At 43.2% G+C, this 20,297-nt stretch overlaps 1 protein-coding gene across 1 annotated transcript in view; it reads right to left on the bottom strand.

Annotated features, from left to right (window-relative positions):
* The window catches only part of lats2 (large tumor suppressor kinase 2), a 34,586-nt gene that overhangs the window by 8,862 nt on the left and 5,427 nt on the right, over positions 1 to 20,297 (bottom strand). Inside the window, exons 2-4 of the mRNA XM_061723323.1 lie at positions 15,370 to 16,054; positions 2,511 to 2,643; positions 834 to 2,416 (exon numbers count right to left, since the gene is read on the bottom strand). Coding sequence (XP_061579307.1) covers positions 834 to 2,416; positions 2,511 to 2,643; positions 15,370 to 15,708 — 2,055 coding nt within the window. The 5' untranslated portion in view covers positions 15,709 to 16,054. The remainder of the gene's footprint in view (positions 1 to 833; positions 2,417 to 2,510; positions 2,644 to 15,369; positions 16,055 to 20,297) is intronic.

Below are 20,297 nucleotides of genomic sequence, written 5' to 3'. Positions count from 1 at the left end.
TGCAGTTATAATCTTATGTGCAGACCTAAGAGCTTTACCCGAGGATGGATAGTTTTAGCCCATTAAGTGGAAATGTCTTCAACACTAACAAGAGAGATACACTGCCTGCAGAATATGGTGAGATCTTTAATGGGAATAATTCACAGCTTTAGACCGTTTAAAAGTTATTTGTGTCAACTATTGCGTAAAAAACTGATTTTTTTGCTGCAGTTCATCTGTTTTACTTAGACCAGGGATCGGCAACCCGCGGCTCTAGAGCCCCATGCAGCTCTTTAGCTCTGCCCTAGTGGCTCCTGGCACTTTTTCAAAAATGTTTGACCTTTGTTTTTCCCTTCTTTTTTTCCTTTTTCCCCTCCTTTTTAATCTCGACATTTCGACTTTTTTCTCAACATTTCAACTTTTTTTTTTTTCAACATTTTGACTTTTTTCTCTCAACATTTAGACTTTTTTCTCGAAATTTTGACTTTTTTCTCGACATTTCGACTTTTTTCTCGAGATTGTACTTCAACATTAATCTTGACATTTCGACTTTTCTTTCAACATTTTGACTTTTTTCTCGAAGTGCATAATGAAAAAAAAATCTTCCCCCAGTTATAACTAATATAGAAACATGCAGCATGTGTTGTCTTCATTCTAAGGCTGATACAAGACTTTTCATTATTTGCGGCTCCAGACATTTGTTTTTTTGTGTTTTTGGTCCAATATGGCTCTTTCAACATTTCTGGTTGCCGACCCCTGACTCAGACGCTTCTGTCCTTTTGAGTTGTTTCTCTGTGTAAAGCACTTCAAAAGTACAACAGAAACAGTACTTTTAAACCAGTTTAGTGTCTTACCTTGGACATCTCCTGTTCCAGCTGGAGCCTGCGGTTCAGCTTCTGCTGGTACGTCTTCATGACGTTCTCTATGTGCTGCTCCATGTAGAACTTGAAGGCAAACGGGGAGTAGGTTTTGATGCGGGACTCCCTCTTCTCCTCATCCCGTCCGTTCTTCCTCACGGGAACGGGGGACGTCTGGATCTGCTTCTTGTCTTTCGTGGTTTTCTCGGCCTTGCCCGTCTTGGTCTTCTCCTTCACCTGCTGGCCGTCCTCGGCCTTGCCGCTGCCGGCGCTGCCGTTGTGCGAGCTCCTGCCGGCCGGGTTGTTGAGGTCCGGAGCCCCGCAGGCGGCCCCGGCTCCCTCCAGGCCCCCCGGGTCGGCGGCTCCGGTCAGGAGCAGGTTTTTGGGGTACGGCGGCGGAGGGCAGCGCGGCTCCTGAGCCGCCTCCAGGGGGTATGTCTCCTCTGGCATGTAGGCCAGAGGCTCCGACGCCTCCTGGCTCTGAGCCGTCATCCAGCTGGGGTGACACGGCCCCACGGCCGTCTTGGGCTCCGGCCTCATCACGCGGATGCTCTTCACCGGCTGCTGGATGGGCGGGGACGTTACCGCGGTGATGGTGTTAGGAAGGCCCAGGGAGGAGTCCTGTTTCCCAGCGGCGGGGGGCGCCGCCATCGTGGGCCGTACGCCGTTGGGACAGGCGGAGCGACTGTTGAAAGAGTTGGTTCTGCTGGGGACGCGCACCTCCCCTCTGAAGGGGCCCTGCGGCTGGGGCTGCCGGGCTGGGGGGGCCCCCTCGGGCCCCGGGGGCCCTGACCAGTGGTGCTCGTACAGGTCCAGGTTGAGGCTGGCCCTGGACGGCGTCATCAAGCCTTGGGGCATGTCTGAGAAGTCGGGGCCCATGCCGGAGACTCCCCCCGGGGAACGGGACATCATGTGGACCTGGTGGGAGGTGGGGCTGGCCTGCCGGGGGTGGGAGTGTGGGGGCAGGTACAGGTTAGCGGGGTAGCCCCCCCCACCCCCTCCTGGCCCGGGCTGACCCATAGCGCCTTTGCCCTGCATGTTGACGTAGTTGTCCGGGGGGGCCATTTGGGGTGGAGCCATCTTGTTCTGGAAGGAGGGGGTCCTTTTGACGCCGTAGCCGGCGGGCTCCATGATGTGCTGCCTGGCGTGGCCGTAGTCGTAGTGCGGGCCTGGGACGGGGCCCCCCGGTGGCTGCGGCTGGAGCTGCAGGGGCTGGCCCGGGACGTTGTAGCTCATGATGGGCCCGTGGGGCTCCATGCTGCTGGGGTAGCCCTTCTGCTGGGGGCCGGGGGGGTACATGGTGTTTCCTGGGTTGCTTTGTGGGGCCATCACTGGCGGGTAGCTGCCCATACTGGTGGGGCGACCCATGGGGTTTCCCATGGCGGGGCCCTGTGCTGCACCAGAGGGAGCCATCATGTAGTTCATAACAGGGTTGTTCATGTACGGGCGGGTCATGTCGCCCTCAGGGCCGTATCCCGCCACCCCGTCATAGATCTGATGGTATGGAGGCATCGCTCCGGCTTCACCTGAAGCCTCCAGCGAAGGCCGGTGGTCCATCGTGTTTGGCATGCCAGCTTTCCCTACAACAAGGAACAAGACCATTCAACATGTTCAAAAAGGGACGAAGAGCAACTAAATTCCAACTGTCACAGTCAACTTTAGCTTGGTTTATACCTGGTGACGTCTGCTTGATGACGCGGACAATGAGCTCATTGCGAGGGTCGAGGTAACCCATCTTGCTGATGTACTCTAAAGCAGCCTCGATGTTCCTGCTCCCCGTCTGCTTCAGCGCCCGCACCGCCATTTCCTGCAAAGCACACAAACCCGCAAAAGACATTAAATAACTTTTCAAACCTTATTTTTACGTTGACACTAGTGATGCACCGAAATGAAAATTTGTGGCCGAAACCGAAAATAATAAACACTTGGCCGAATACCGAATAATACCGAACAATGGTTCTTTGCAGTTTTTCATTTATTTTGCCAATTTTTTCACCATTGCATAAATCAAATAAATGTGCAGTGAAATACTCGCCAGTCACAATTTGTCTTACTGTACTTATTGTATTTTTTCTCATAATCCTTTTTCATTTTCTCCCATTCAAATCCAGTTAATCGGGTCGCGGTGGGGCTGATCTCCGCAATTTGAAGCCCTATATAATAATTGTAAAAATCTGGGTTATTTTCTTGGAGGATCTCGTCATATCAGACAGTGAGGGTTCTCCACCGCGTCGGTAGTACGGGCCCTTTTCTCTGCTGTTCGTCCCGTGACGTCTCCATCACCAAGCGGCTTTCCCAAATCCAACTCAGCCTGGATCATTTCTCGTGTCCTCTGCTTTTTCCCCACATCCAAGTACCGGTAATGATCTGACATGCTGACATGTTTGCAGCATTTAACACCACACGCTCCCTCACTCCACGCTGTTTGATTGCGCCATCAGACGCAGTTATTAATTGTTCGTTTTTTCCCCACTTATTCCACCGAACACCGAAAGTGTTTTTTTGCTATTTTCGGCCGAACAATTTCGGTTACCGAACATTCGGTGCATCACTAGTTGACACACTTTTTTTTTCTTATTTCAAATTTGATCAAATTATAACAGGATTCAAGGACTTGAACAGGAAAAAAAAGTGAAGACTTTAGTGAGGACATCTACAACTGATCACAGAAAATAAGGTGCACGTAAAAACAGTGCAAGAGGTGCTTCCTTTGGGGTCATATACCAGTTACTTCCTGTCCATGGGAATGGAGCACCACATTATAGGATAATGGTTTGATTAGTAGAGGAATATTCTGAAAACTCATAAATCACAAATCCCACAAAAAACATCTGAGTGTTGTGAAAGAGCAAGTAGTAAGTGAGTGTCTCCGGGGGGGTATCTGCATGAAAGCAAACACATTCCTCTTCAAGTCTTTCATTTGAAATTGCATTTGATTTAAGTCATCCCCTCCCTCAGTCATACAGACAGGTGTGGCATGTGGATCTCATCCAGAGACTCCTGCTTCCACAGGTGGGTCACTATAAAAACCAACGGTATGTACAGTAGGTCAACTATGAGAAAAATGTTGGTTGACCACTTTCGTTTTGCAATTAATCAGTCGCTTTACTTTATTCAGTGACACGAATGCACCGACAAAAATGTGAAGGAAAACATAAGCAGAGTAATCCTTTGGAGTTTATAGCTGCCTTTTATTAAACACGTTACAGCAGCACGCATTAAAGCTAAACTTGAACCGAGAGGTCACTGGAAACACACGGGGGGGATTTCAATGACGGCCATCAACTGAGGAATTCTGAGCTGTCCACCTGTGATTGGATCAACCAGAGTGCATGTCAAGCTGCTGAAGGGGGTCAACCATTCTAACAACCACAACGTGAAGCATTTAAGATATTAAGATCATAATAGCAGCAGGATTTATTTACTTTACTTGTGTGCCAGTACATGATGCAAATCCTCTGTTTTAGCAGAAACTCTCACCATAAAACCCTTTACGTCAATCACCACATTAGTGAAACACCGTCCTGTACGTGTTCTGGGGTAGATGCCTATGATGAGCTTCATCTGGAGGTCAAAATTGCCTTAATTATTGCGTAATACGAGCAGAAAAACACAGAAGTGCCTTCACGTTTCTGAATGTAACGTCTCTTCACAATGGTAAACAAACAGCACCAGACTGAGACTAACGGCACAAAATCTTTCTTTTCCTGTCCAACGGAGAGGCCCACACCTAGATGACGAAATCTTCTCAAATGGCATATGACCTCACTGTAAAGACATTTACACTCGGACCTCTGCCCTTCAGCTGTAACCGAGCTGCTCCTGCCGGCCTGCGCAGGAACAGCAGCTCTGCCTGTTGCAGATATTAACTATGCAAACATTTAGAGAGGAGAAAAAGTTACCCTGACACTGATCAACACATGCTTTGCTCATTTGCCTTCTTTCAGTTGTAGGGATTGATGTAGAAAAGGTAAAAGATTAAAAAAAAAAAAAAAAAACCTGGATTCTTGTCAGGTTTTGTGAAGATGACAGACACATGACACATAAACCTGTGTTATTATTCATTTAACAATAACACGTCTATGCTGGAATTGAGCCAAAATGCAGAAGGAGTGTGAGACACACCAAGCATAACCTTACTCCTTCTCTGGGGATTAAAGAAAGTAGCAGCCAAGTGCTGTCAATCAAAAGTAATTGATCAAGTGTGAGCACAGAAGGAATATAAGACCTTTTCCAAACAACTGGAGTCAATTTTCCATTGGAGCACAATAAGAAATACAATATTCGGGGAAGTTGTCAGTTTTCTCAGGATTAAATACCTCGGAACCCCCCCAAAAAAAAGTAGAAATGTTTGTCTATTATGGACAGTGCCACGCGTGGTGAAAACAAAAACGCAGCATATCAGCATGAACACCTCAACTGTCTAGCACAGTGGCGGGAGAGCCATGACTGGGCAGGAGCTACAGGACCCGGGCCTGGTGCCAGTAAGTCGACTGGGAACTCTTCTATTCACCGACGCATTTTAGAGTCAAACACGAGGCTTTCTCACCCAAACTGGGTCATGAGACTGGATAATGACCACAAGTACACCAACAATCTTCAACGAAAAAATGCAACGATACACAGAGGGTGGGCCGAATTCCTCCAGAATAAAAGGCAACTGTCAACCTCATACTGACATTGTTAGAATTTTAAGCTGTACTGAAATGTAAAATGTAAGAATAATCAGTAGAAAACGATATAGAGATCCAACAAATCCATTATTCCTTCAGTTAAAATTGTTGAAATTTCATGAATTAGTAGACTATAGTATTCTGCCAATTATGTTTAAAGCTCATAAAAAAACTTTACCAATCAACATTCAGAAAAGATTTGAAAAAAGAGAAAGCAATTATAAAGGAACAGAGATTTTAAAAAAACCAAGATGCAGGACTAAATTGAACATTTTGTTTCTGTGAAAGGAATCAGTTTTTGGAACAATCTGAATAAAGAAAACAAAGAATCCAAATCAAACATTACATTCAAAAGAACAATTAAAGCCTGTATGTTAAGTAAATATAATGAAATATGTTAGTTAAGTTTGATTGACATACCCATAGACGGCTGTAATTTTATTTTATTTTTAGTTTTTTTATTCACTTAGTTGTTTTTTTTAATTTCTAATTTATGTTATTTGTGAATTTATTTCTTGGAAAAAGGGGCAGATTTATTAGATAAGATTCTTCTTCTTTCTGCTCCCTTTTCATTCACAATTTATGAACATTTGTATTTGTATTGAATTGTTTGTTTTATTTTTTGAATGAAATATAGAATAAAAAAAAAATAAAAAAAATCCTAGACTGAAAGGAAAGGCACCTTCTTTCTTAACCCCTTAATGCTCGACAGGAAATAATGCACAAAAAAAATCCTCTTAAAAAAAAAAAGAAAAAAGTATTGTTTTAATTTTTGTTTTTTGAAGATGGATTGGTACATGGATCTCAGAGATTCAAGTATCAAATATGATACATCTATGACACATCCAGCATTATAGGGTTAAATACAGTATATCTCTCCTGTGAAAAGTGCGCCCCTCATTTCTGAGCTGCTGCGTTGACCCGTCCGCCTCCTCCTCCTCTCAGACGGAGAGGGGGACTGCACCCGCATTTCTAATAAGAACCAGGAGGATTGAACAAATTCTTTCCTACCTTTAAATCATTTCAATGGCTTCAAAATCATTTGAGAGGATGTCAAAAGCTTTTGCTGCTTCATTAATCACTCAGAAATATAGCAGGCAGGTATATTGCTTCAAGTCGCAGCTAAAATGGAAAAACTTGTGCTTAGTTATTCTGCTGTCATCAGCCATTCCTTTCCTTTGACTTCACACACCCCTTCATAGTTTTAACCTTCTTAATGGAGGTCTTGCTGAGCTGTGTATGTAAATATTGGCCTTTTTCATAGGCAGTAACTATTCTAACAAGTTACACAAAATAACTCAAGGTTTTCCATCATAAAATAACTCAAAGAACTTCAGGAAAGCAACGCTGATGGAATGAGATTCAACCCCCATGTGGTGTTTTTTTTTTGGTTTTAACCCGACCTTCTGCTGTTTGTCAGGCAGAGTGGCAGCGTTTATTTGTTAGCAGGAAACTAAATCGAGCAGACTGTTCAAGAGCAGGCCCACGCAGCAGTCGTGGGTACGGTCCGCTCTGAAAGCCAGGAAATGCCAAGGCCAGGAACTCTGAGCCTTCTGTGGTGTGTGTGCATAAGCCGTGCCCGTCAGGGTCCCCCGGCTCCTGGATACAACGGGAACAATCCTTGTTTGCCGTTTGCTCCCGAGCATGCGTGTACCTTTAAGTCCCTGAGCCTAGTATTGACCCCCCCCCCCACACACACACACACACACAGAGCTCTGTTTATGCTCCGTTTCCTGTGTGTGTGCGGATGTGTTACATTCCTGCGTAGCCAGAGGAGAGTGCTGCCTGCCAGAGCCGCCCTGTACTGTCACATTTTGTCCTTCTCTCTTCACTTGCTTTTACCTCTCACTCTGTTCTCACGGCGAGCTTCCAAGTCTCGCTTCCAAGTCCGCTTCTTTCTAAATGATCCGATGGGAACTAACCACAGACCCACCAAGTCGACCATCTGCATAATAATTTGGCATTTTACTCTGTACAAACAAGTAAACTACACACTGACAAAGAGGAAATCAGAGGTCCGAATGCAGCGAGGATATATTATTTAGCAAAAAGGACAAAAAGAAATGGTTGATTAAGGAATGAAAAAAGTCATTCTTGTTGTCCGACATGGACTCTACTCTGTCTTGCATTTAACTTTCAGGATGTTGCAACTGACCAGTGCTTCAGCTGGAGTACATGCACAAATTACACACATTGTATAATTAAAAACAGACTATAATGATTTGAGAATCGTTTAAACCCCATATTTAGACAGAAAATAGAACCAAGAAAGTCATTCAAATGTTGTTACAAAGTAATTTAACTGTTTTTTGGTTTCTTTTTAACCACCATGTTCGCATTCCCTCCTCTTAAAACACACTGCAAACTACAGTTGCTGATGTTTGCGAAGTGAAATGTCCTCTTACTGTAGATGAACTTGGAAGACATTCATTTTGAAGTAAGCGTCCTCTGGATGGCTGTTGGGGCTTCACGGATGTGCAAACTTTTATACAGTGCAGTTAAACTATATCTGAATTATTCCCCTCCATGACTTCCTAAAATTATTTCACTTTTATTTAAACTTCTGCATCTGACAGGCAAGGGCACACTTTTCCTCCAGGTTTTTTTTTTAATTATCATTCTTCTCCAATCTTTTGCTTAGACGTGATGCAAACATCAAATTAACAAGGTGCATTTTTTTTTCAAAACACAATAAAGTTTCTCAGGTTGAACATTTGATATGTCGTCTTTGTATCATTTTCAGTAACAAAGGGTTTTTATTGATTTGCAAGTCATTATTTTATATCATTTATAATGAATACAGTTTCCCAACTTTGTTTTTGAGTTTTGTGTTCAGCCAAAAACAGCTGCATTGACACGTGTGTGTGTGTGTGTGTGTGTGTGTGTGTGTGTGTGTGTGTGTGTGTGTGTGTGTGTGTGTGTACACTGGGTGGAGGCGGGTCTCCTGACCCTTGCTGTCATGGCAACAGATGTTCCTTGCTCACATTCCTCAGCCCAGGAAGCAGGAATTCAAGCTATTTGCAATCTGAATAGCCGCTCTCCGTCCCAGTTGAAAATATCCAGGCCACATTTGCACCCTTGTCATAATGGTTTGCGGGCTACGAGCCGCCAAGTTATCCCAAGCGCATAATCACCGACCTACAATCGCAGAGACACACAAACTGCTCCAGCAGGCTGACAAAACAAGCACAAACTGAGATCCACACGCGCCTTTTTCTTTGCACAAGGATGGAAAACATTACCCAGAGAGTTTTCTCTCTTTAAAAGCTATCTTACTGACCTAATTTTGAGACGCACTCTCGTCCCGGACCCGGGGAAATCAAAGCCATCTGGAGCCCCGTCAGGAATACTGAAGGGACTCATCTAGAAAAGACGTCTATATAATATTTCCACAACGACAGCTGCAAACTACAGTTCTCTCTCCTCATGTTCCCGTCCATGACAGCAGGCAAAACACACGTGCTGCAGTTTTTAAGCATCAGGCCAGGAAGGCCTCGTCCTCGAACTCAACATACACACACACTGCAGCACCTTCAACTTATGTCCTGTTGGCCTCACTGTTGCATTAAACACCACATTATTTGTTTACTCATGTGTGCTCGAGCTTGTAGAGCGTCGGCCTTGCAGAGACAGCTGAAGGCCTGCGAGTGTCGCTCAGAAGCTCGGGGAGGAAATAATATGAAAATCACAGAGCGCCCCCTCCTTCCTTTCACTTCCTCTCTATCATCTTGATGGCTGGCATGCGACCCCCACCCTTCATCCTCCTCAAAAACATTTCCTGCTTAAAAAAAAAAAAGAAAAGAAAAAAAAAACGATTATGTAACAAGCCACATTGGTATGTGATCTGCAGCTGAATCAGTGGAAGAAAATGAGGAAGACAAGGTTTCCTGATGAGAGCTGGGATGCAAAAGATGGGTTTGCCTCAAAAAAGCTGCAAAGAAACAACAGCTGATGGAAAATGGTTGAAAAAAAAAACAAAACTAGAGTTAAAGAAGTTCATGAATTGATGTGAAGTGTATCAATAAGGCGTGGAAAAATGAAACCAACCCAGCAGATGGTTTGATACAAAGACAACCATGTTTTGGAACAGGCATGCACTTCCAGCAGGCACCTGGAGGATGGCGCCGTCACAACGACAAGCAAATGTCCACCAGTTATATCAGTGAAACTCTGAGTTGATAAAGATTAACACGACTACACCTGAAGGCCACCTGCAGCTGCAGGCACAGAAAAGGGAAACGTTCAATATTTCAGATTTGAGCTCAGCTGATGTACTTGTTTCGTGGGCAGATGGGAGAATCTGCCATCCACTTCAATTGAGAGATGACCACAACACGCAGTTAAAGTGAAAAATGTGCATAAAAAAACAACCAAAAAAAACACACAAACAAAAACGTCCGATTTCGATTCATTACTTAAAAACAAGCGTCTCCAGCAGGAATGGAGCGACCACAGAAACATGAGTCTTGGTGAGCAAACGGGGACAAAAACAGGGTGCCGTGGAGTCCTCCAGACAGACGAAGGACAGAGGAAGAGGAGGGGAGGCGACGTGTTGGGTGGCGACTCGGCTGCAGCAGACTGTTCCACCCTGCTACCATTGAATGTTCACTTCCTGTTTGTATTGACTGGGTCAGCCCTGCCCGGGTCCATTCACAATGGTGCAGCCGAGCCGGTCAGCTGGCCGGAGCGGCAGCCGAGGAAATGGCTGAGTGTTGTTGTTGTTAAAGGCTGGACGTCCACAACAAACCTTCATGCAGACTCGGAGCCCAAGAACACGACGGCTACACGTCCCAGCAGCCGCAGTCGCGAGGAAACCTCGTAAAAGCCACTGAAACATCTTCAACTTTAGATAACTTAGGATTAAATATACAATCTAAATGTAATAAACAAACTAACAACCTTGCCATCTAGTTTTGAAACCAACTCATGATTCCAGATAATTTGATCAAATTCAACTGCTTCCTAGAATATTTCAAACTGCTGGACGCTTTTAAATCGTGATTAAAACAACAGCTGTGAGTAACTTGTCTCAGCTGACATGCAGAATATTAAATATTAGAATATTAAGTTTTAGGGTTGGGGTTACTTGCATGTCATGTGAAAAACATCTGAAATGACTGAACCGTGGTGTTTAGGTCGCTTTTGTGTGAATGAGATCTTAGAAAGAGCAAAAACTCATCCTTCTCACCAAATCTTTATAAATTATATTACCAACCATCAGCATCTAGCTGGCTAATAAGGCCCAAATTATTTCTTTTTACATTTTTTTTTATCCTTGCAATGATGAGATTAAGAACCGGTTGGTGTTGTTTTTTCTTCTTCCTGAGGAGCCAAATTGAAGAGATGATGAACCCCAGCATTTTCTACTTCTGCAAATTAAAACATCAGCCCCACTGATGAGGACGACTAACAAGTAACAGAGAGTTTCCCTCCTTCGTCTTCACCCTGCTTCCATCTGGTACCACGCTGCTGGCTCACCAGCGGCTGCATCGTTCATCATTGTAGACACACAACTCTGGTCTGAGGACGTTTGCTCAGGCCCGGTTCTACGAGGGTGCATAAGCATTGCACCCTCAGTTTATGTGTTTGCATGCTCAGTTGAAAAGAAAACTGACAAATGCGCGCGTGTTAAGCTTGATTTATGGTTCTGCATTAAATTGACGGCGTAGCCTACGGTGTAGGGTACGCGGCGACGCGCGGCGTACGTTCGCGTCCCCGCATCCTACGCCATAAGCTCTGCGTTGGTGCAACGCGGAACCATAAATCAGCCAGTGTCCGTCACTCATCTGCTTCCAGCAGTTTCCTGCACCAGCAAGACGCTGCTCTCTGCTGTTCCGTTAACACAAAGTAACGATGGATATTCGGAAGTGGTTCAAGCAAAACGACGCAAGCAAGTTTATATTTATGGTTATATTTATTTTTGTTATTTATTTTTCTATGTTTTATTTTCTGTTGCTAGATTGTCTGATGGGTGAGGTAGCCCAGACTAAATGTAGCATTTTCTTTGTTCAGCAGCGATATTGCTGCAAAAATGCACTTGAAAGACACTTTAAATATTATTGTTTGACTGGTATCATTCCACTTGAAATGACTGTCATGTTTAGTGATGGTTTTGAGCTGTATAGATAAAATTAGTTTGAATTTCTATGTTTTATTTTCAGGGTGAGAAACATCTGTTGCTAGATTGTCTGATGGGTGAGGTAGCCCAGACTAAATGTAGCATTTGAAATACACTTAAATATTCTTGTTTTGCTAGTATCATTCCGCATGAAATTATGGGAAAATGCATAATTTAGTGTTGAATAACGTGCCAGGCATGTGCACCCCCTCTGATCTGAGATGCAGCCCTAGTCATCATTTTCTAGAACCGGCCCTGCGTTTGCTCAACGGCTCTGAGAGCTGTCAGTCAACACTGAGATCAAACACTTTTCAGTCAGGTTTACAGTCAGAATGGTCCCTCCCATGATGCACCTCTCCTCACCAAATTTAGTTTGTCAGTCTCCATGCAGGCCATGTTTGCAGTCATTAACTCTTTGTTCTTGCAGCAGATATCCCTGCCTTGCGTTGGCGTTTGTTGTCATCCCTGCAGCTCCCTCTGAGCCTCCAGCCGGCCACCCTTCCTGACTCTGGTTCAGCTGGAGGTGTTTTCCTGTTAAAACTGCTTCCTCTCCACTGACCGCTGTGTTGGTACGTTTGTTTCTTCAATGTGCCCACAATCAAACAACGCCTTTCAATAAACGCTTGACATCAAAACTACACGAATAAACTGAAATTAAATGTCCTTTTATTGCATGTAAAATTCATAAAGTAACCCTTTAATGGCGGATGTATCGTATTTGATACAGGAATTTCTGAGACCTCTGCAACCTCATAATGACAGAAAAATGTTTTAGGAATAAAAAATGTAATGCATTCATAATGATGCCAAACATTATTCATTAGAAACTGTTGAATAAAAAAAATAGGGGGCGTGTCAATTTTAATACATAATAAAGACTAAAAAAAAAGTGTATTATTTCACCACAGTGACCCGAGAGTTAAAGGAGACCTATTATGAAAAACACGTTTTTTCTTGCTTTAACATATATAAAGTGGTCTCCCCTCAGCCTGCCAACTCAGAGAAGGAGGAAAGCAACTAATTTCTGCAGTGTCTGTACAGCCGCCCGGATGAGCCGTCCAGTGTGATGTGGATCTACGAGCCGTTCAGATTCTGCTCCCGTCGTTACATACGATTTACATAGTTTGGCCTCTGATGCGTGAAACCACACCCACAACTAACTCTGCCGGCCGGAGCTTCCGCCATTTTTTCGTAGCGGTGTATCGTGATGGTGTCTGTTCGAGCTAGACATGCGCGTCATTCAGGCAGCCAATCAGCACAGAGCCTCATTATCATAGCCCCGCCCACTCAGAATCCTGCATAGATAATGAGGTTAGAGAATGGGAAGATAAAGACATGGCTCAGAGGCTGAATGTCATTGTAATTTATTTAGCAAAAACAATCAAAAGCTTGTTTTTAAGACATTCAAGGCCTGTTTAAAATAGGTATTAGATGCCATAATAGGTCTCCTTTAAAATGTAAATGTTTGTGATTCCTCATTTTTTTCTTGCTAATCCAGAAAGTTTTACATGCAAATTTACCAAAATTAATTTAGTAAAGCTAAATAATGTCTATACATTTTTTTAAATATCAAAATTGACTTTTTTTTTTAATTTTTTTTAAATCTTTTAGATTTGCTAACAAAACCTTTGGGATTCATATTTTGGTTGAGTTTGGTTGTGAATTGGTGGCATAAATGATTGCTTTTTTTTAACCTAACTTATATTCGTTCATTAGCTCCTGATGGATATCATTTGGCTGCCGTTGTTGTGAAGTGACACCTGAGCACAGTGGTTACTACTCTACAGACACAAATGCCACCACCAGCTTTGATTAAATAGAAAATACCCTTTTTCCATCAAAAAACACTGGAGAATTCCAGCAATCCTCTGGGAAACCCAGCTTGAACCTTGACTTCCACCCTGCTGCTAACTTGGCAAACGCTGCTCTCCGTTCTGCGGTCCGCTCTCATCCACTGATCACTTCAGCTCTTTGGGATCTTGACCACTTTACTGATGCCTCAGGTGTTTTCCCAAACAGAAAAACGTCTGCAGCACAACGTGTGTGTGCTGCTCTAATCCCGACGGACACTGCCAGTCCTGTGATCCTCCTGCGGCACCTGGCCAGGCCAGATGTGGAAACCGGTGGCAGAGCAAAGGTCCTGCTATCAGCAAGCGGCTGACAAACAGTGGCTCCTTGTTTGTGATAAGCTGAAATCGATTTTTTCTGCTCGTCTCTTTTGCAGTGCTGTGCACGGGCTTGAGCGGGGCATTCCTCACATACCGAGCTTCATCTCAGAGCCCTTAACCACATGCACACCACGTCTCAACCGGACCGACTGCATTTTGTAGAGACGATCTGTGATTTAATCATCTGGCTTACTCGCCCCTTAAACATTCCTCCACCACGCCGCGTTTTTACAGCTCTCATGGAAAAGATAACGAGTAGGAGAGTGTTCTGGCTTCTGTTCGGATGGAGAAAGTAGAACATGTTCAATGTGGCAATAATAAAAGAGAAGACTCTCTCATTGATTCATTTTCACTTGCGTTTCAGAGTGATTCCCACGGGCATTTACTCAGGTTTACACTTTAACCGCCTTGTTTATATTCATTCTTTCAACTTCTAAGTGCAGCAACAAACAGTCCTGATGCAAAGACAAACGTTCACAGGTTTCTATGCTTTTTATTGACGGCGAGGAGCTGTTGCAGATGTTTTAGATGTTAGGGGAACATAATCCTTCTAACAGCACGGAGACTGTTCTTCTACATTGATCCAATCCTTCAACTGCAGGGATGTGAGGTGACCCCTGATTAACAGCTTCCACATGACTCCTTTAGGCTGCCATTTCTGCAGCTGAAGGTCGAGTGTGAAACAGACCCTCACTTCCTCCTCATTCTTGCATTCTTTGTGTTGAAGGAGGGAGAAAATACCAAACAGCCCACTTGAGAAATCAACCTGGAGTTTCAACATTTCATTTCTGGGGGACGGCAGTTACGCAACTGAATCACTATACACTCGGTGGGAGGGAGATTTGTATTGTATCTCGGAGTAACACTCCATAACGCTCCAGTGCTTTTGTTGGAAATTCCTGACTGAAGGAGGCAAAGTGGGTTGGAAAACCTCTGAGACACAAAGATGGAGTATTGCATCTCATATGCAATGGTGGTTTAAAACGGGGCAGTTTAAGAGAAAAATGATCGGCCTTGAGGTATCTTTATGGTTTTGAAATGTATTTTTCTAACGCTGACCCCATCATTTCACTTGCTGATAAAATTCTGACACAGTACAATAAATTAGTGATGCACAGATTGTTCGGTAACCGAAATTGTTCGGCCGAAAATGGCAAAAAAACACTTTCGGTGTTCGGTGGAATAAGTGGGAAAAAAACAAACAATTAATAACGGCGTTGTAATATAGGTTGCACACCACAAACATAAATCGTTGGCCAACCAAAAAGTAACCACATAAGAATTTTACCTAACATTCACCAGGAGGTGGAACCAAAACAACATAATGCTGGGAAATTAAAAAAAAATGTTCACATTTATTTGGTTTATGCAATGGTGAAAAAATTGGCAAAATAAATGAAAAACTGCGAAGAACCATGTTCGGTATTGTTTGGTATTCGGCCAAGTGTTTATTATTATTTTCGGTTTCGGTCACAAATTTTCATTTCGGTGCATCACTACAATAAATAAATAAATAAATTAATTAATAGATATCCCAGCTGGCCAAATGAAGTGACGGAGTCCCAGGGGCTCACCTGGTCACAGCCGGCGTTGACGAGCTCCTGCAGCATCTGCCGGTTCACCTCCCCGGCCTCCCCCGACTCGTTGGCGAATGGCATGAGGGACTTGCGGATTTCTCGCAAAGCATTCTGGTAGTTGTTGAACTTCTGCGGCGGCCGGAGCTGCTGCGGCCGGCTGCCCGTGTCCTTCCCGCCCTTGGCGTCAGCCCCCCTGCTGCCCTCGCTCCGGGAGCTGCCTCCATGCAGGGCTTGGCTCACCAGCTTGGCCGGCTGTTTCAGGCCCTCCTTGATCTCCTGAAGCCGCTGCCGCGTGTTGCCCACATATGGGGCTGCTGGGAAAGTCTTGGGCCTCATGGCCTCAGTGCCCAGGCCAGGCACCTACTCTAAATAAGAACCACACACACACGCGCACACACACACTCCCAAGCCCCCCCTCTCACACTGGCTGACCTAAATAGATAAAGATCCTTCAGGATCAGAGGCCCAGATTTCGGAGACCTCCTCTGTGTCCCTCAGTCGTTTGTGTCTCACTTTGGTGTTTCTGATTCCTGCCGATACTCTTGAGATGAACGCAGCGGAGGCGAGATACTACAAACATTCCATGGTGTGACTTTCAAGGCTCGGGTTCCAGCTTATTCCAGGAAATGCAGCCGCTCATGAGGGCACGGCGGAGCCAAACCATGATGATGCCAATCTGCGCCTGTGGAGGAAGGGATGGAGTTAGAACACGGTCACACACGGTGCTCACATTGGCCTTATTTTCTCAATGAAAGCAAACTGAGGAGAGTTTGAACTTTAAAACACCTGGATGCTGTGTTTTAAATTAAAAAAAAAAAAGTAGTGACTGAAATGGGGGCGAAAAGGAAAAAGAAACTCTAAGATTCTGGTGTAAAACAAAGTGAAAGCATTAGAAATATGTAGCCGGTAGGAAACAAATGTCACATCTAGGGCTGGGTATCGATTCAAATGTCAAGAATTGATTTGATTCCGATTCTTAATATTCAGAATCGATTATGATGATTCGATATTGATTTGGCTTAGTGTTATTTAAAATGTTTTTTGAGCTGTTGCCTGAATTATATGACTGTAAAATAACTAGTGAAATAATAATTTCACGATAATTATTGTGAAATAACTAAGAAATAAATAACTCAAACAGGCCTTTCAATATCAAGTTAAAGTGCAAAAAAGAAAGAAATTGCAACAGTTCATGCAGTAAACAAATAATTTTTAGTTTATCTAATTTATTCTGTCACCACGCACACATATTGCCATGAAGCACCTGGCATTTTTCAGAAGTGTCATGACAAACTGTGTGTCTGACTACTAGGATTAAAGTTCACCTGGCGAAAATGATAAAAAGGAGAAGAAAAAAAAAAATAAAAAAATATCGATCTTTAGACATAAGAATCGATTTTTAGGAATTAATATGAGAATCGATTTAGAATTGGAAAATCGATTTTTTCAACACAGGCCTATCTACTACCTGAGCCCAGTATGAGACTTATTACCTGGAAGCCTGGGACTCAAATTCCAAATCGGTAGTGCAAAAGCACAGCCGCATACCTTGTGTATAATTCAGAAATGCCAGTGGTCATAAAACTCCACCTGCCCCACCTCCACCAATGCATAGCTGTGGTTGTGCAACCGAGCCCCCATCACTACATACTTGAGCGGCGTGGTCATCGGTGAACACCCCTCAGAAAGCACGGTGCTCCGGCGAGGGGTCGCAGCGAATCAGCAGCTCCCGCCGACCCCAGCTCCCCCCGCCTGACATCAGACACTTAACGCCACCTGACAGTTGAATCTGCAGGAACGTGCTCCGAATTCTGCCACAGCAGCGTTATTCCCCCAGAGATGATGGGATGACGTGGGGAATATGTGCACATGCTCATGCCTGGAGCCTCTCGTGAGGACCGAGGTGAAATACTTGTATCCATGACAACATAGTGAGAGTTTGCATGGTTTAATAAAAACAGGGGTGGACAGAAGGGAGAGGAATTGTTTAAGGGAATAGGTGCAGAAAATGTGCATTTAATAGAGAGGGACAAGGTTTTCCCTGCCCAGTATCTCGAACTTTCACACTTAAAGACATGATAAAAGAGTATATTTCCATGTATATCAACTCTTGGAAAGTACCTGTGCCAATTAACTCCCTATTTATCAGATGGTTTGGGTTTAGCAGCTAAATCAATGTGTAAAGTTATGCCAACACATCATTTCCCACGAGCTTGTCTGCTGTATGAAATAATCCTGGAATGTTTCATGAGTTATAGAAAGAAGAAGCTAGTTATCCTCCACTAGGGTTGCAAAATTCCGGGAATTTTCAAAGTTGGAAACTTTCCATGGGAATTAACGGGAATATATGGGAATTAACGGGAATATATGGGAATTAACGGGAATTAACGGGAATAAATAAGAAATTTACAGAATTGAAGGTTGGCCCTTAACAGGGAACTTAAATATAGTTGGGGGAAATATATTGTAGCATAGTCTTGGCTAAAACAACCAGATTTAATGCAAGTACACTCCTCAATCACTTGCACACAGCACATTGCTTACTGCAGGGCTATTGAGGCCACACCCCCTACATGCACTGTGCATTCCACCATCACATGCACAGGTGATTTCTTGAAGCCTGGAGGCCACACATTTGAGCTCAAAGCACAAGACTATTGAAGCCACACATTTGAGCCCACGGACTATATAAAGTCAAGTAAGTTTTGATAATATTATGGGGTAAATATATTTGATCTATAATGGTATTAATGTTTAACTTGCAAATATTAAATAAAAAAAACATGTTGAATGGGACTTTTTTGGAGGGAGTGGGGCTCCTTTTATTTAACATTTTGAATGGGACTTTTTTTTTTTGGGGGGGGGGGGTGGGGTCATTTTACTTTTTGATTGGGTGGGGGAGTGGGTGAGTTAGTATTTACTCAACATTCATGTTTTTGTTGTTCATTAAAATAATTGTTCATACAAGAATAAAAACTAAAGTTCTACTCAAATAAATCTGTTGAAATGTAATGTTTTAGTATTATCTTGCATGGATATCTGCTTATGACAAAATAAATATTTACATTTATGTTTGGATATGATACAGTTTGTTTAAATTACCCCCAATTTCCAGTTAATTCCCATAAATTCCCATAAATTCCCATAAATTCCCAATAATTCCCATAATTCCCATAATTCCCATGGAAAGTTTCCAATTTGGAATATTTCCAAAATTCCCAAGCTTAACTTCCCATGGAAAGTTTCCGGAAAGTTTCCGGAAATTTACCGGAAATTTTCCACCCCTTTGCAACCCTATCCTCCACCATGAAAAAAACTACAAAATATCAGCAGAGACATTAAATGTACAACTTTCCAACCATTGCAAACCCTCTCAGAAATGTGAGCCGATCTACAAACTGGCTAATAATCAGCCTGAAGCATCCACTTATATTGTGTATATTCTATAACGTGTTTATATTTTGTTTGGATATTTTTGCAAATTAAGAATATCATTGCCTGGTGTAAACTAAATACATATGACAATAAAACAACAGCAAAAATAAAACAAACATCGGTCCTACATTAAACTACAGTGAACACCCTTCTGCATCCTCAAAAGAAAGATGGGACAGAAGATCCCTCTTCTTCTCATCCAAATCCCCCATGAGCCTTTTCAATCAATTGGAAAAGCTTTGAGGGTTTGGCTTTGGACTGACAACCTAAACAAAGAAAGTACATGAACATACAGTGTGAGGGGCTCACTATTGTCATTACAGCAACAAAACTGACGTTAGATCAGCGTTTACCAATATCATTCAAGAATAAGCTGTCTGTGGGAATGTTAGTGTGCTTATTACAAATATATGCTCATCAGATCTTTCTGATACTCTACTTCTTTCAGTTTTTCCCTTTAGGGGCTGACTTTTCTGTTATTAGGAAAAATAAAACCGGATGTTTCATATTTTTTTTTAGATTTAAGCTGTTAAACCGAATCAAGTAGAAGAAATAAATTATCAGAATGCCTCAAAAATCCAAACATCGATGACTGACTTCACTGCATCATTATACACTGCTGTCAACTTAAAAGTTAGTTTCTAGATGTTTACAAACTGATCTGAAGCAGAAACTGTTTTGTTGTCTTCAGGTGGGATTTACAAACCTTAATGTCAGAGAAACAAACAAAAAAAACTGGAAGTGACAGATTTCCAACAGCAGCATCTTTAAAGGCGTCCGGATCTATGAAGCAGCGAGGAAATCTTTGGAGTGTTTGGAGTTAAAGCACCTCCGACTGGTTTCTCCTTTGTAGCAAGAAGTCTGTGATGTAACAAGTATAGAAAAGTTGAAGTTTCTATCAAATCAATAAGTTAAATTTGGTGAACAAAAATAAAAATTGTTAAGATTGAGTCTTATTGCTAAACTGTAAAGACGTGGTGGTAATCTGTAAATAGGCACCAAAAACGTGATATTATTGCTGCTGTAAGGACATCGTAACTCTTGGCGATGTGGCCAAACAAACAGATGCAGCAGCCAAACATAAAAGGCTGTGGGGTGCACGCCCACCCGCCTCCTCCCTACCAGGCTGCATCCCTTTGGGCCAGTTCTAAGAAGGACACAGCACTCACTGTTTGTGTCAGATAAAACAACACAAAAATGGTTTCTTTTTTCTTGCTTAAATATAGCTGGGTGACAGTGTAATGTGAGGCTAGGCTGCATAAATGTTTCCCCATCTCCGGGATCTCTAGCCTCCATTCCTGCGATGCTTCGGGCTCCGTGTCCGAGCAATAAGCATTCCATTCCACAAGTAACTACAAGCAGAATACCCGCGCTGAATCATGGGACAGTCTGTGCTGACCAAAATAAACCAAAAAAACAAGATGTAGACAAGGGATTTGTGTCTGAATACAGGAAAGTGCTAGGACACGTCCAATATTAATGACTTACCC

The sequence above is a fragment of the Cololabis saira genome, chromosome 6, assembly GCF_033807715.1.
Source record: "Cololabis saira isolate AMF1-May2022 chromosome 6, fColSai1.1, whole genome shotgun sequence".
Lineage (NCBI taxonomy): Eukaryota > Metazoa > Chordata > Actinopteri > Beloniformes > Belonidae > Cololabis > Cololabis saira.
Note: the sequence above shows the minus strand (reverse complement) of the source record. Positions and strands in the feature narration are given on the sequence as shown.